Below are 15,463 nucleotides of genomic sequence, written 5' to 3'. Positions count from 1 at the left end.
GCAACCCCAATCTAATCCGCCAAAAGGTCACCGTCATGTCCTGAGCTGCCATTATTGGCCTCTCCTAGTGCCAAGGTTACTGTCATGAAGCATCGAAAGGCTAATCCACCCCTGCCACAAAAGGCACTCAAATCTCAAATAAGCAATTAATTAATGAACAAATGTCAGCCAAGTGGCCACAGTCACCGGCCACGTAAGTCTAAGGCCCATGGCCTACCACCTTAAAGTTCTAGATTCTCTCCACCATAGAGCACAGATATGCTTACTCTCCCTCCTCCTGCAAGATATGAAGAGTGATGGTGGGAGGCATTGAGGAGGAAATCTTCCGTGTCTGAAAACTGGTTACTGGCTCTTTCCAACCAGCAGAAAGAAAAGTAAACAAAAGCAGGTTCTATGCCTGATCCGTCTGCCCATCCGTCCATCATCAGAAGCGTATTTCCTCCCTTGTGCCATGTAAGAGTTCACAGCGCAGCTCCGCCGTTTAAATGATGCCCTCATGAAAATGAACTTGTTGCACTCTGCTGTGGTTTGTTTGTTATCACGAGAAAAACACAGTGAAAATGATATTGATTTTATTGCATCATTTTACTGACTAGAACGCCAGACTTATAGTGGATATAAGTATAAAAATAATCGAATTCTTACAAATACTTTGCTACTACAGTACTGAATAATTCGTGGAGGTTGCAATTATAATACAACTTTAAATAACATTCTCATAATGGATTTAACACAATCAACCAGGGGCTAAGGTTTAAAGGTCTGCAAAGAGAAATCTGGGACAATGTGAAAACTCAAAAGTTCCTCTTCCAGCTACATGCTTCATTTAACCATAAATCCAGCAACACAAACATGAACAAAACTCACAGCACCCCATGATGAGACATCTTTTAAAAAACAGGCGAAGTAATACAGAAACCTGGGTTAGTGTCCCAGCTAGACAGGTTCCATCCCATCCCTGTCTAGTCCCATCCTTCCTATCCAAGAACTCTGCACCTGAAGTGCATTATCATGTATCCAAGAAAAAAAAAGTTAGAATCTAATATGCCAATCCTTTTAAATATCCTCTTTAAAATGCCACGAGAACAGAGCCAGTCTAAGATATGTCTTTTTTTTAGACCTCAATTGCCCCCTTTGGTTTCACAGGGTTTTCTGTGAGCACTTCACACCAAATAGGACGGATTATAACACTCTTGAAAAGATACTTTAGCACAACAAATTAACTGACATTTAAAACTTTAATCTTTCTAGTAGTTTAACCAGCTTCCTTCTCCGGGGAGCCAAGAAAAGAAAAAGAAAAAAGAGCATATACTTAACAGCCAACTCTACAAAACGGTATGTATTTCCAAAAATGCACATGAGAACCTCAGAATGCCGCTTTGTCAAGAAGAAGGAAATGAAATGTCCCTTCTAATCCCCACAAAAGTTTTCACACAGAAAAAATATCTCTGATACTAAAGGTGGTTTTCAGTAAGATACAAAATACTGAGATACTGAACTTTGCTTTCTTCCTCTCTCCAAAGAAGCGCTCTAGTTTTGAAATCAGTGTATCTTAGAACCATGGGTCAAAACCCTAGTTTGGGGTGTGTTAGGCTAAACTGAGCGAGAAGCAGCTGGCCCGAACATTCTTGCTTCTGCAGGCAGCACCCATGGAGTTACAGGCACCCACCTGGGTGCACCACCAGTGGGCAAGATGGCTTAACGGAGGCCCCAAGAAGCCACACGTGAGGAGTGACCCTGACGTGTCTGCTCTGGGAACTTTCACATCTGAACGAATATCACCCTTCAACGACACTTTCGTGGGCAGCCATCCAGCCTCATCTTGCAAAGATGTTGCCCTCCCATTTGGGCTAACGTTAAGAACGACCTCTTTAAGAACTTAACGGTTACGTCTTAGTTTTGGACCTCAAATGCTATCAGCCAGCTTGATTACACTATCCACTCAGCAATTTTGGCTCTAAATGACTTAGCTGCTTCTGAAAACAAACTTTTGTCAAAGGAGGAAGATTTGTCAGCATTTAAGACATTTCAACTGAATATGTTCCAGACTCAGATCATGTTCACGAAAACATGCTTCCAATATGTGGGAAACGTGGCCTCACCATGGGAGCGGGGCGAGGCAGCCCTCAGACAGATGTCTAAGTCTGGCCGTGTCTGTCAAACACCCAGGTCATCACCATACACCTCCTTCAACCAAAGCCACGTACCAATATGCTTCTTGCTAACAGGCATGAGCCAGCCACTGTTATCTTGATGATGGCCTCAAGCATCCAAGAAATACATGTAACAACAGACCCGAAAGGACTGTTTCAACATTTTGCTTTTGTACTTCATGGCATTAGTTTAGTTACTGTTTAATAATATTAAAGTTCTTAAAATAAACAACTTTTATTTTAAGCCCACTCCCTCCAGCTCTCTTTGACACTGGATGGTGAGGCATCAGCCAGGGAGGCGAAGCAAGAGGTATAGCGAGAAGAACAAGCCAGGCGGAAGGGTTTGAGTCCTGGCCCTCCAAGGCAAGGTGCTTATCCCCTCTGAAGGGTCCCATAGCCGAGAAATGGGCTCTCTCGCACCCACCTCACAAGGGTGCAGTGAGGCCACGTACCCGGCACAGAGCCTGGGTGTGGTGGGAACACGTGAGATGTCTGTTGAGACTATTTAGGCTTTCTAAACTGTCTCTAGTGCCCTGGGCTGGCTCATGGGGCAAGAGGAAAAGACACCAGAAATAAGACCCTCTGGAGCTTCGACAAAACCTGCAGATGCTGGGAGGCCCCGGTGAGCACCTCCCTGCCTTGCGAGTCACCGCGCTCCGGCCTGCTGCGGGACATGGGGTTCCACGCGGCCTCTATTCCCTACAGACGTCTGAATGTCTCATGGGCAGCTTCCTCCAGCGCCCCCAGCTGTGGGGCTCGCACGCAGGACCCAGGCATTTCTGTGCACAGGGCCCTCACACTCCAGGTACAGGGGCTGACACAGCACCTGTGCCGGAGGGGAGGGCTTCTGCTCACCAGGGGTGCATCCAGCCTGTCCCCCATCCCTGGGGCTGCTGCCCCACCAGCTGTGTCTTGGCTCAGGGAGGACCCTCTAGAGGTGTTTAACCCCAAGCAGGAACAAAGCCAGCCTCTCCCTTCCCTACCCAGGCGAGCAGCCGGCACTGGCACTGACACCCGCCCCCAACCCTGCAAGCCTCTAGAAACTGCAGATACGATGTGAACTCAACCTTGCAGGGGGCCTCCCTTTCTCACAGTGAAAGGAAAAACAGCACTCTTAATCCACTTCACATGCACAAAAGCCACTCCCAGGAAAGCATTCTTGGAACTTACAGCACACTCTTTTCTGGATGTTGAGATTCTGCTCCAGGACGCTTTGGGGACACAATGCTTCATGTCGTGAAGCATATAGCTTCTGGCCCTGGCACAGGCGATGATCTGTCAGCTGTGAGGTCAGCTGGAGGTGGCGGGCGCGTATGCCTGGGGACAGCCGCCATTGTGGCTCCGGGTCCCGGGGGCAAGCGAGGCTCTGCGGCCAAAGCCCGGAAGCAGCCGCCTCCCTCGGGCCCCAGCCTGCTGGCTCAGGTGTGCTGAATGCAGGAGCTTGAGCTCTCCAGTTAGATGGAAGACCACGAGGCACAGACGGCCGTTCGGTTGCACGGAAAGAGGCCAGACCCGAGATTTCTAAAAGGGGATGCTCTGAAATTTTAAGTTGGCACCCACTAACAAAACAGAATTCTTTTTGTATCTATCTCATGAGATGAATGCAATTTAAACTACTAAGTGGTATCACAGCTGACTAGTACTCCTGCTGCAGCAGGGAAATGGTGACTCGTGGAGACCACGGGACTCGGGATTTTGCACTTAAAACTGTTTGGACGAGAATTACATAAGACTAATGATTAGATTCATTCTGAAGAGCTTAGAGAACCTTGAAGAAACAACCATGACCGGGACAGAACCATCTCCAAAGGCTGCACCATTTCCAGAAGTGTGGGTGCCACTGAGCTCCAAGCTTCAGGGTGGGAACAATTCTTTTACCTCTGTGTTCTCTTCACTTCATCCTGAACCAGGATGTTCAAAAGCAGATGAGAATGATCACAGTTCCACAAGAAGCAGTTAAAGGCACAGCACAGGATATGCCCCCCTCGCAGGACCCACGTTTCAGCCACTGTAAGTAAGACTCGTGGAATTTCCTTCCCCAAGGCCAACGCTCAACTCCCTAACTGGCCAGAAGTCTTTAGTTCTCCAATGCTGACTTGAATTATACCCATGTTTCTGGAGGGAACTCCGTAGTAGTACAAAGAGTTACAAATTACTGTTTGAGAGAAAATAAGTTATTTCTTCAATGAATAAATAGCTTTGAGCGGTTGGCTGAACCACTCAACCGACACTGAGTTTGAGGACGAGATCGGGGCTACTAGCAAAGATGCCGCACTTGTGGGTAAGCAGGCTCACGTGTGGCTCCAGCCCAGCTCCGCATTCTTTCTCAGGAACCGCACGCCCGGCTTCCCAAAGCACTGGTGTTTCAGAAAATTGAATACGCCTGTTCAGCCCATTTCCCTAACCATGTTCAGCTGCAGCAACAACAAAAGCTGCTTCTCCATTAGTGGTGAAGTACCAGCTCAGACCCAACCTGCATTGAGCTCTCCACTTCTACTCCACATGTAGCAGCCTCGGCCTCAAGGATGGAGGTCAGAGCCCATGCACCATGCGGTGCCCTCAGGGATGGTACCCTTCCACCAGGGCCTTCATCCAGTGCTTGCTGGGCCTCTAACTAGAACCAAATGGAAGTTGTTTTGCCCTGATCCAGATGTAACTGCAAAGGGGAAAAAAAAAAATCCTAGGTAAATGTGTCACCTTGACTAAAGAAAACAAACTGGAATTGTGTGCTGTGCCTCCCAAATTTCAGTTCCTCGTTTTGGGGGTTTGTTTGGAGAACGTAGCACGAGACGACTTAGGAGGGTGTGTTAACCTCCAGCATCTCCAAACACTTGTGGTATGTCCATCGGCATCTGTTGTTCAGCACGTAGCTACTGGGCAGGAAAACAACGAAAGAGCCAGTATTTTGCTGGAAATGAATCACCACATTGAGGCCTATGGAAGTGCCCGAGTGGAAGAGGCCTTCGTTCTGGAGCAGTCTTGAGAAACATCCAAAAGGAGGCCTCCCCCCCTACTTTTGCATTTACTAAAGTGCAAACTAAGGAAAACCTGGGTCCTTGCACTGATACCTGATGATCAGCCCTCATTAACAGTCACCCCGAAGCCACGGCCAAGCTGCAGTCATGCGGGGACTCTACCGTACTGGCCCGTGTTCACATTCACAGTAGCAGTGAAGGTGCCGGATGAGCAGCCTGCAGCTCCACGTCCACGGGCTCCAGCTGTCCCCTTCCACTGTGGTCACACCCCCCACGCCCATCCCCTCTCCACTGGCCGCTCAGGTGTGGCTGCACAAGTCCTGGGAGCGGCCGGCGGGAGGCGCTCCGCTGGTGCAGTCGCAGCAACGGGCCCCTCTCTCTGCTGCGCTTAGAAGTAGTCTCTTCTCCTACTCTCATCGCTGATGAAAGATGGGTTATACTGTCCGGGGAAAATGCAAGAATGCCGCGATCCTGGCAATCCAGTGTAGGCCGGGTAGAGTCCATTTCGTTCAAGTTCAGGATTCCTTACACTTGTAGGCTGGTGGCCAAAGAGAAAAGAAGAAAAGTCAGTTTATTATTCTTGGGTTTAAATTTAATAGTTAAGAAAAAAGAAACAATGAATGCTATATTTTGACGAATTTAAGATGGAGGCACCTATACATAGCAGAGCAAGGTCTGACCTAGAAGTCAGGACCTCCCAGGTCATCTCTTTATGGAACCTGGGATCCCTTTGCCCATATTTTAAAAGTGGGTTTTTAGAAACATTACATAATCAAGAGCAGCCCAGTCATTTTTATTTTATTTTATTAAATTTTTTTAATTTATTTATTTTTGGCTGTGTTGGGTCTTCGTTGCTGTGCGCGGGCTTTCTCTAGCTGCGGTGAGCGGGGGCCCCTCTTCGTTACAGTGCGCGGGCTTCTCATCGCGGTGGCTTCTCTTGTTGCGGAGCACAGGCTCTAGGCGCGCGGGCTTCAGTAGCTGTGGTGCACGGGCTTAGTCGCTCTGCGGCATGTGGGATCTTCCCGGACCAGGGCTCGAACCCGTGTCCCCTGCATTGGCAGGCGGATTCTTAACCACTGTGCCACCAGGGAAGTCCCAAGAGCAGCCCAGTGATTTTAGACCAACGTAGGAAAAGACTCGGGTTAACTATTATCTTGATTATTATCAAGAGTAATTATTATCTGATTATCATTTTGACTTTTAAAAAAGAGTTTCTTTGCGAAGCACAATGGCTTTAAATCCTCTCTGGTATTTAGCAGAAAGCTATTGTCCCTGCTGAGAATGGGGAACTGACCTTCACAAGGCCACCTGTCGGAGGTGGAGTTAGGACCCCAAAGCAGGAGGCCAGCTGATTCTCAGGTGTCTCTGACCAGATCCCAGCTTAGTGGGTTGTGACTACCTACCTAACGCAAAAGGAGCCCCTGGGGAAGGCCCTGGCTACTTTGAGGAGGCCCTCCTTCAGGGAGAAATGTCGGCTTATAGAAACAAAACACTAGTTTCTGTTTATTATAATGTGGATCTCAGGAGAGCCCAGCGTACACCTGAGGCCACTGTGAGGGACAGCCCACTCCCTCAGGGGACAGCTTAGGCTCTGCTTCTACAGACTGCTCAGCCCACTGTCTGAAATGAAAATGGGGTTCATGTAAGTTTGTGAGTGCATCTACTTAAGACAACTCTTCAGCTAATGGCCTGGGAACGCGCAGCAAACGTGGGTCCTGTGATGCTGTAGGCCTGTCAGTTGCTCTGTCCTGGTGCTGCCTGGGGGCTGAGGAGCCCCTAGTGAAGGTTCTAAGTGTGTGGGTACCCCTGGGAGAGATACCTGCTTAGTTACGGCTGCAGTTATCAGAGGAAAAAGACTTTCCTGACAAACAGAGGGTAAAGCAAAGCTCCTATGCATACATATCAACGGAAACATTCAGACTAGATCTATCTTTGTATCCACATTTATCTTTCCCCTTATTTCTTTTTGTTCTTCCTCCAGGCCAGGTTCAAATTTTTCAGAGTTCATTGGAACTACAGCTTCCTTAGCACGAATGCCCCTCCCATCCAAAGTCTGAACGCGCAGGTTCATCTCCACAGCAACCAGAGTGGTTGTTCAGTCTGTTAACAGGATTGCCTAAAGCTATTAAGTCCCTTGAAACCTCAGGGCACGGTTTCACGTTTACTGCTATACTTCTAAGCTCCGCGAGGCAGGAGAAGTCACTTGCCAGCTGTTTGTTTTTCAGCTCAGGTATCACCGCCTGTGTTTGCTTTAGGGCTGATGCAGTGTAACATGAAAGAACTGAGCAGGCGTGGGAATATGACATGGGTTATTCAGTGTGGGACAGAAGAAGCAAGGGTTCAAGGTGGTCTCTCATCTTTCCAAATGATGCACTCCAGGGCTGGACATAGCAAATTATTGAAGACCTATTGAATCTTCCAAACCTCTGACAATTCAGGATGACGCTGAATTGTTCTCTTTTATACCTTTTCCCAATCCCTCGGTTTCAACTACCCAACCGCATGATGTAAAGCATGGCAGACAAGAGATAAGAATGAAAGGGCCAAAGGCTAAATATCATGAAATTCTTTCTCTATCTTTTACCTTCCAATCCTGTAACTTAAAAGCAAGTTCAGTGACATGAAGGTTATTGCTTCAACCTCATAAAGTACATACCGTGCTCTGTGGAAATACTCTTCATAGCTCAATGTTGAAACTAATAAATCCCATGCAAATAGACAGTAAGTAAATTGAATATTAAACTATGTGAATAAGAGGCGTAGGTCACCATTCTTTTTAACCTTTAATGAGCTGGAGTGCTTCTACTACAACAAAACAGAATCCGTTGGGAGTTCTCTGGTCGCCTAGTGGTTAGGATTCCGGGCTTTCACTGCCGTGGCCAGGTTTAATCCCAGGTCAGGGAACTGAGATCCTGCAAGCCACGTGTCGAGACCAGGAAAACAGAACAAAACAAAAAACCCCAAAACAAACAGAAAAAACGGAATCCCTTTAATTCTCCGAGGAAATTGGAGCTGGGAGGTCACTGGGCATGGGAATACACACCGAGTAATACACATCCGTCATCTGGAGGAGGTTTTTGGTACTTCCATTCTCATGCATTTCAATAGCTTCTCGGCCCCATTCTTGTGAGCGAGGGTTCTTGGGGTACTCAGCATATGGGGACATTTGGAAATCCCCACTTTTGAAGATGAGCTTGCTTATGTCGTTTTTATTCTTTCTGCAAGGTAAAAAAATTGTGAAAATTGAAATAAGTCCTGTGAAGAAATGCTAACTGTGAAAGCACCATCTGGTTTTCTGCAAGGAAAATTAGACCTAAAGATACCACTATGCATTTTTGTAGCTGCCCACTGAGGAATGTTATTATTGTTGTTATTATTTTTAGTATTTGCCTATAAAAACGCGATTAGGTGCAAAAAAAAGATGCAAAAAATCTTCCAACCCAAAGGGGCAGGTGATCGTGGGTAGAGAGGACAAAGACAGCTGCAGTGGAGCAGATTTAGACTGTTCTGGGGGACAGACATCGCTGCACCGTGGGGTCAGCCAGGGAAACGAGAGTCATAAATTCAGAAGATGTTGCAGCGGGAAGGGCCTTTAGGATTCTTTAGTCCAGCAGTTCCCAACCTGCTTGAGGAGCTCTGGGGATGGGGCAACTCTGGCTCTGTGAAGGATGTGACTTGTCCTGGGGTCACAGTTGGCTACTAGTAAAGCTGGGGCCAGAATTCAGGCCTCCCACTCCCCGGCCACTGCTGTTCCACTGCATGAAGCTACTTCACGAACCATGAAAACAGTATGTTTTGTTTGCAGAAAGGCCCACCTGTGTACATACCCATACGGACTCTCATGTCAGCGGGGCAGGGAAACCCTAGGACAAGTTCCCTAGTGGTGAGAGTTCTCTGACTGGAAACTGTTGGAGGATGTGTTATTCACCTTCTGTAATGGGCCTCGAATCAGACATTTTTAGTGATATTTGTCCTGGGTAAGATAATCTGGAGTTTCCTCCGTCTATACCTCGCTTTCCTGTAAATAAATGTTCTAGGGAAGGCACCAAATCATTCAGGATCTTAAAACCAGATGTCCAGCATGGGGCTTAGGCGTTGTCCCTTCTTTCAAGTTGAGAACAGACCTGCCATTGTGTGGCTCCCTAGGGGCTGGAGCATCTTGTCTCAAACAATGACTTACTGATTTACAGTGACCTTCTCCCAGGGACCAACAGTCACAGGCTCTCTTTCCCCAAATGGCTACACTACCTGGTACAGGACACTGAGCGGATAGGAGGCTTCTGTCTCCTGGAGCACTCAAAGTCTCTCTCTCTAGCTCCTAGTCTCCTACCCAGATTTTTATTTCCACTCACACAGTTTGTCTCTGATGCTTTGATTGCAACATTGTGAATGACAGGCATGGGCTGAACCATGAGGCCTGCGTCCCTGGATGGGCAGTTGGAGCAGCTAGCTCTCTGCAGCATTCCTGGAGATAGAGGATATCTTAGAGGATATCTTAAAATGTCCTTCAGGTCAATGGTTGAAAAGATAACTTGCTATTTTGTAGGTCCCCTCCATCTGCTATGTCAGGATAATTCCTGCCATTTATTATCATCTAAATCAAAAGTCTGAGTTTTCCCTTATCTGAATAACCACAGAGAAGGGAACCAATTCCTTTCTTTTTCTTCCTTTTCCAATCGAAACCCAGTCCCACTGCTGCCCAGGAAGCCTAGAGCCAAGTTTACTACTGTCTGCTCATCCACATGCCTGCCCCCTCTCCACTGCTAAATATTCCAGGCAATCCCTTTCATCTTTGTTTGCTTCTTAATTTTCCCATTTAAAGTGTAAAAGTCGGGCTTCCCTGGTGGCGCAGCGGTTAGGAATCTGCCTGCCAATGCAGGGGACATGGGTTAGAGCCCTGGTCCTGGAAGGTCCCACATGCCGCGGAGCAACTAAGCCCATGCACCACGACTACTGAACCTGTGCTCTGGAGCCCGCGAGCCATAGCTACTGAGCCCGCATGCCACAACTACTGAAGCCCACGCGCCCTAGAGGCCATGCTCCGCAACAGGAAAGGCCACTGCAATGAGAAGCCCGCGCACCGCAACGAAGAGTGGCCCATGCTCGCCACAACTAGAGAAAAGCCTGCGTGCAGCAATGAAGACTCAACGCAGCCAAAAATTTTATTTAAAAAGTGTAGAAGTCAATGGTTTTTAGTATATTCAGAGTTGTGCAACCATCAGTTGTGCAACTTTGGAACAATGTCATCACCCCAGAAAGAAACGCCACACGCCTTAGCCATTACTCCCCAGTTCTCCCCCTGCCCATCCAGGCCTAGGCAACCGACAATCTACTTTCTGTCTCTATTTGATTTGCCTATTTTGGACATTCAAATAAATGGAACCATACACATGTGGTCTTTTGTGACTGGCTTAATTCACATAGCATACTATTTTCAAGGTTCATGCATGTTATAGCGTGTTTCAGTATTTCATTCCTTTTTACGTCAAGTAATATTCCATTGTATGGATATATCACATTTTGTTTATCTGTCCATCAGTTGATGGATACTGGGGTTATTTTCACCTTTTGGCTATTACGAACAATGCTACTATGAATACTTGTGTACGTGGCTCTGTGCGAACACCTGTTTTCATTTCTCTTGGTATAAGAGTGGAAATGCTGGGTCAGATGGCAATTCTGCTTAACGTTCTGAGGAACTACCAGACTTTTTCGAAGTGACTACACCATTTTACGTTTCCACCAGCAGTGTCTGAGCGTTCTACTTTTCCCACACTCTCACCAACACTTGTTATTTTCTGGGTTTTGTTGGTGTGTTTTAGTAGCCATCTTAGTGGGTGTGAAGTGGTATCTGATGTTAGTTTTGACAGCATTTCCCTGATGGATAATGACATTGAGCATCTTTTCATATATTTATTGGGCATTTGTGTGTCTTCTTTGGAGAAACGACTATTCAAGTTCCTTGCCCACTTTTAATTGGGTTGCCTTTGATAGGGACAGAGTAAAGGGACAAAATAGGTGATTAAATAGTTAATCCCACTAAAAAAAAAAAGCATGGGAGACCCCTGTAAGCTAATGATCACTCAAGAAAGCAGGTTTACTTAACCACAGAACCAAGCTGGCTTGCTTAGCAACAAAACCATGCCACAGAAGCTTGAGACATGCCCCCAAACAGTAAAACAACGGTAAAGTGAGACCCACATCCTGCCCAGTAAGGTCAGTAAGTTAATAATTCCTAGGACACGCTCCTTTGCATGCACTACAAACAAACATACGGGGAAAACATGACATTATACTACAACCTGAGATGATTTACCACTTTTAGCATATGTTACCACCCTTCTGCTTATTTCAATAGTGCCATGACAGTCCCGGCTTCACCATGTAGGGACAAGAAAACTCCCCCGCCTGCTGTGGAGGAGCTGATGATGGAAGCGTGACGTCCACTCAACAATGGTCCTCTCCCCCTCCCCGTTCTTCCTTTGATTATAAAACTGGAGCCCACTAAGTTCTTAGTGTGGCACCCTCTTGCCCACAGGCTTGTAAACCTCACAAGCATTCTATTCTGATAAATCACTTCTTATCTATCACTTTGCTGAATTCTTTCTGCACCAAGACATAAGAACCTACGCTCTACTAAGTCCCAAAATGCATTCTGCGGTTTCACCTTTTTACTCCTGAGTTGTAAGGATTCCTTATATATTTTAGATGATGATTTGCAAATACTTTCTCCCCTCCTGTGGGTCGTCTTTTTCACTTTCTTGATAGTGTTCTTTGAAGCAGAGAAGTTTTAATTTTGATGAAGTCCAATCTATCTTTTTCTTTTGTTGCTTGTGCTTTTGTGCTCTTTTAGTAAAAATCCCATTTGCTGTCCTTTTCTTTCCCAGATGGCACTACCTATCATGAATTTCCCTTTTTCCTTTTTTTAAATGGTTCAGTCATTCATTACGATTTAATACTGTAAAGCACTCCCAGACATTCTTTAAAGGGGGTAAAAATGACCCTTGCTTAGCACAGGCAAAGAAGGAGAATTAAAATGTGGACTCTTGGCACTCACCTGCAACAGGTAACAATCAGTGCGATGCCCAGGATGAGCAGAAGCCCACCTCCCGCTGCTGCGATCACCACAGTGATGAGCTGATAGGCTAAACAGGTTTAAAAAGGAAAAAAGTGGATTGGTAAGAGGGTAATGAATGAATAAAGGAATACCAAAAAATGGTCCCCTTCCCCGCCCCACGGCTACCCCATGCCTCAGCTGGTGACCACTTTTCATTTTCTGGGCCCCCAGCAAAGGCTGCTTGGGACTAGCTCTGCATTTTCTCAGTTGAAGGGGAGCAGATCGTACCATCCCCAAATATGCCTCTTTGGTCTATTTATTATTTTGAGCTGATATTTTTGAGAAACTGCAGACACAGGAGAAACTCTGAAAACTGAGTATTAATTACCCATTTGTAAGGGAAATTTACATTAGAAAGAGGCTTGTACCAGGAAGAGAGCTAATACCACAGATAACTTTTTCACCTGAGAGACTTATCTGCTTGGCACACAACCTTTGTGTCCCAAACATTTCCTCTTCTCACTTTCCTGTAAAGTGCATTTTCCCCTTTGAAGCCCTAGACCCCTGGCCCTTTCCTCAGCTCAGGAGGGTGTGTGAGCCTCAATCATCTGGCTGCCTTTTGAGTCTCATATCTTTGTGCGGCTCCCGTGTGTATGTGCATAATTAAAATTGTTTTTTCTCCTGTTACTCTGGCTTTTGATGGGAGTGGGGAGGGTGTGTCAGCCAAGAATCTAGAACGGTAGAGGGAAAATGATTATCCCTCCTCTATACTATGTTGAGCAGAGTTTCTCTTTCTCAGCCACTCCTAGAATGGGGGCTCCCAAATTCTACCTGCAGACCAGCCCGATGACATTGTTACCAATCCACGCTCAGAAAAGAAAAATAAAAGAGATGCATACATTTTTCAAAAACTAAACTCTTTTGGGTTGTTTTTTCCCTAGTTGTAACACCTTCTAAAATTTGGTCCTTCCGACTTTTTTTCTCACTTAACACAGATGCATTTTATCTTGTGTAAATTATGCCTCCAGTAAAGCTGCTTTTTAAAAAGTAATTGGAAAAAAAGAGTATTTTCTTGGCTACTTCCCACCCTTGGTGGTTAATTGTTTTTTAAAATTTTTGAATTGATGTAAAATTTTTTAAATTTGGTTTTAGGTTCTTACTTGATAAAATAAAAAGAAGGCAACCCTAGGTTAGATTCCACAATTTTATAAGAAATATTACCCAGAGTCTGGGAATCACTGCATAAACCATGCTAGAAACTGGGTAGTCTCAACACATGCACATTGAATTTAATTACCAGAAATTAGCAGTCATATAAGCAAGCACAGATCATATATAATAAACAATATTAAAATTTTAATTAATTGGGTTTATACCTATGTATTTCTGGAAAACATATTTTCAATAAAATCTATTAAATATTCAGATTGTTTTTTGCTGTGGAAATACGATTATAATTGTGCTCTCAGGTTGTAAGGTCCAGGATGAAAAAAAAAGAGCCGATGACCAGGTTTTCTATAGTAAATTAGGATGGAACCACACTCTCTAGGTATTCAGGTAAAGTCAAAGGATAACGCACAGGGCTGACAATGAGCAGACTGTGAGAGAAGAGCAAATACAAGTCATTCAACCATTTACCTGTCTTTTCTTGAAATAAACAGCACAGAAACCTGATCACTATGAAAAACCATCAGGAAACAAAGCCACACCAAGGAAGGAGTTAATTCTCTCCCTCACCTCCTGACACATCTACTCAAGCTTCACTTTTTAAAAAGTGAGGACAAAAGACAAATCTCTTGAATTTGTCGACTTCCCTTTATCTCCACCAACACTACCCTAAACCACCATCGACTGCTGACCAGACAACTGTCATCACCTCCTAACTCACGCTCCTGTGCCCAGTCTTGCCCACTCACTCCAAACACCAAATCTGACCATGCCATTTCCCTGCTTCAAAAAACCTACAGAAGCTCCCATTGTTCCTAACCAGAAACCAAAGTCTAGTTCTTGCTTATCCCTCCACACCAAGTTCATGTTTTCTCACTTCCGGCAAAACAAGTGAGCAGTCATTTTAGAAGTGACCCTTGCAAGTTGCTGCAGCTGTGGCAGGTTCCCCTTTGAAACAAGCACCTGTGTTGTGTCTAAAAAGAGACAAAGGCAGTGTAGACCAGTGCTTTCCAAACTATCTGTGGTCAAGGACCAGTTCTTCTTGGCCTGTGCTTTTGGATATTATTTTTAAATGAAGAAAATAAAATCTCATTTGTTCCTCTTGCCTTTCCCCCCAGGCACCAGCTATCATGAATTTCCTTCTCTCCTTTTTTTAAGGCATCTACTGCAGACCAATACTTCCGTAAAACACAACAAAGCTATTTATTTTACAAAGGATCCCACGCTTGGGTGTCACAGTCCTGTCAGCGTAAACGACTCTAAGTGCTTACTCTCCGTTTCTTTATCATCTTGTCGCCATCCTGTCCCAGTTCCTAGTTCCCACACTTTGAGGGGTGCCGTGTTAGGAGGTGGTTTGATGTGATTTCAGGTCCCGTTGTTTGTGACAAGAATGAAATTGTTTTTAAGAATGAATTTATTGGGGAGCTCCCTGGCGGTCCAGTGGTTAGAACTTGGCGCTTTCACTGCCGGGGCCAGGGTTCAATCCCTGGTCGGGGAACTAAGATCCCGCCAGCCACTGGGCGCGGCCAAAAAAAAAAAGTGAATGAAGTTATTGTTTTGATATAAAAGTGAAAATGTATTTCAGGATGTCAGCATCCACATCTGTGGCTGCCGACAGCACTTACTAGTGCTGCTGGGGGCTTAATAAGAACCTATGAAGAAGCAGCATGAACGAGGGGACATTTAGACTCTAAATGCTCAGAGCTTGTGGGGACTCTTGTGAGTGTTCGGTCTGGACAAGGCTATCCTTTGCTGATCTAAATAGCTCTCCGAAGACCTTGGGGCACCAGCTCCTCCCATGGTAAAGGGGACTCTTCTACCAGTAGTGGTGGAAGCCGGGCAGCGCAGTGGCCTCACAAAGATCATCTTGCCTGTCAACACGAGTGTCTTGATTCCCTAGCAACATGGTCTGGAAACAAGGATTGTGGTTTTTGCACTGACAGTTGGAAATCTGCTGAACCGTTTCTCCTGAGAACCAACTTGTTGAAAGGTACACCTCAATTAAGTTTGGACTTTATTCCTTTCATCTCCCCTTTCCTGGAACAACAGTGTGATAAATATGTGATTAGCTTGGACTGTTATTTCTTTATTGACTTATTAAGAGACATCCT

General features: G+C 45.7%; 1 protein-coding gene across 4 annotated transcripts in view; it reads right to left on the bottom strand.

Moving 5' to 3' along the window:
• Positions 1–555: 555 nt before the first annotated feature.
• The window catches only part of HEG1 (heart development protein with EGF like domains 1), an 82,266-nt gene continuing 67,358 nt past the window's right edge, over positions 556–15,463 (bottom strand). For 3 of the 4 annotated variants that reach the window (XM_067738636.1, XM_067738637.1, XM_067738639.1), the window contains 3 exons: positions 12,186–12,273; positions 8,172–8,346; positions 556–5,666 (listed from right to left, as the gene is read on the bottom strand). In XM_067738636.1, the coding sequence (XP_067594737.1) occupies positions 5,517–5,666; positions 8,172–8,346; positions 12,186–12,273 (413 nt within the window). In that variant the 3' untranslated portion in view covers positions 556–5,516. Of the gene's footprint in view, positions 5,667–7,892; positions 8,041–8,171; positions 8,347–12,185; positions 12,274–15,463 lie in introns of those variants that run through there. The other variant, XM_067738638.1, reaches the window with a different exon arrangement.

The sequence above is a fragment of the Pseudorca crassidens genome, chromosome 5, assembly GCF_039906515.1.
Source record: "Pseudorca crassidens isolate mPseCra1 chromosome 5, mPseCra1.hap1, whole genome shotgun sequence".
Classification (NCBI taxonomy): domain Eukaryota; kingdom Metazoa; phylum Chordata; class Mammalia; order Artiodactyla; family Delphinidae; genus Pseudorca; species Pseudorca crassidens.
The sequence above is the reverse complement of the archived record's forward strand: the minus strand, read 5'-3'. Positions and strand labels throughout refer to the sequence as shown.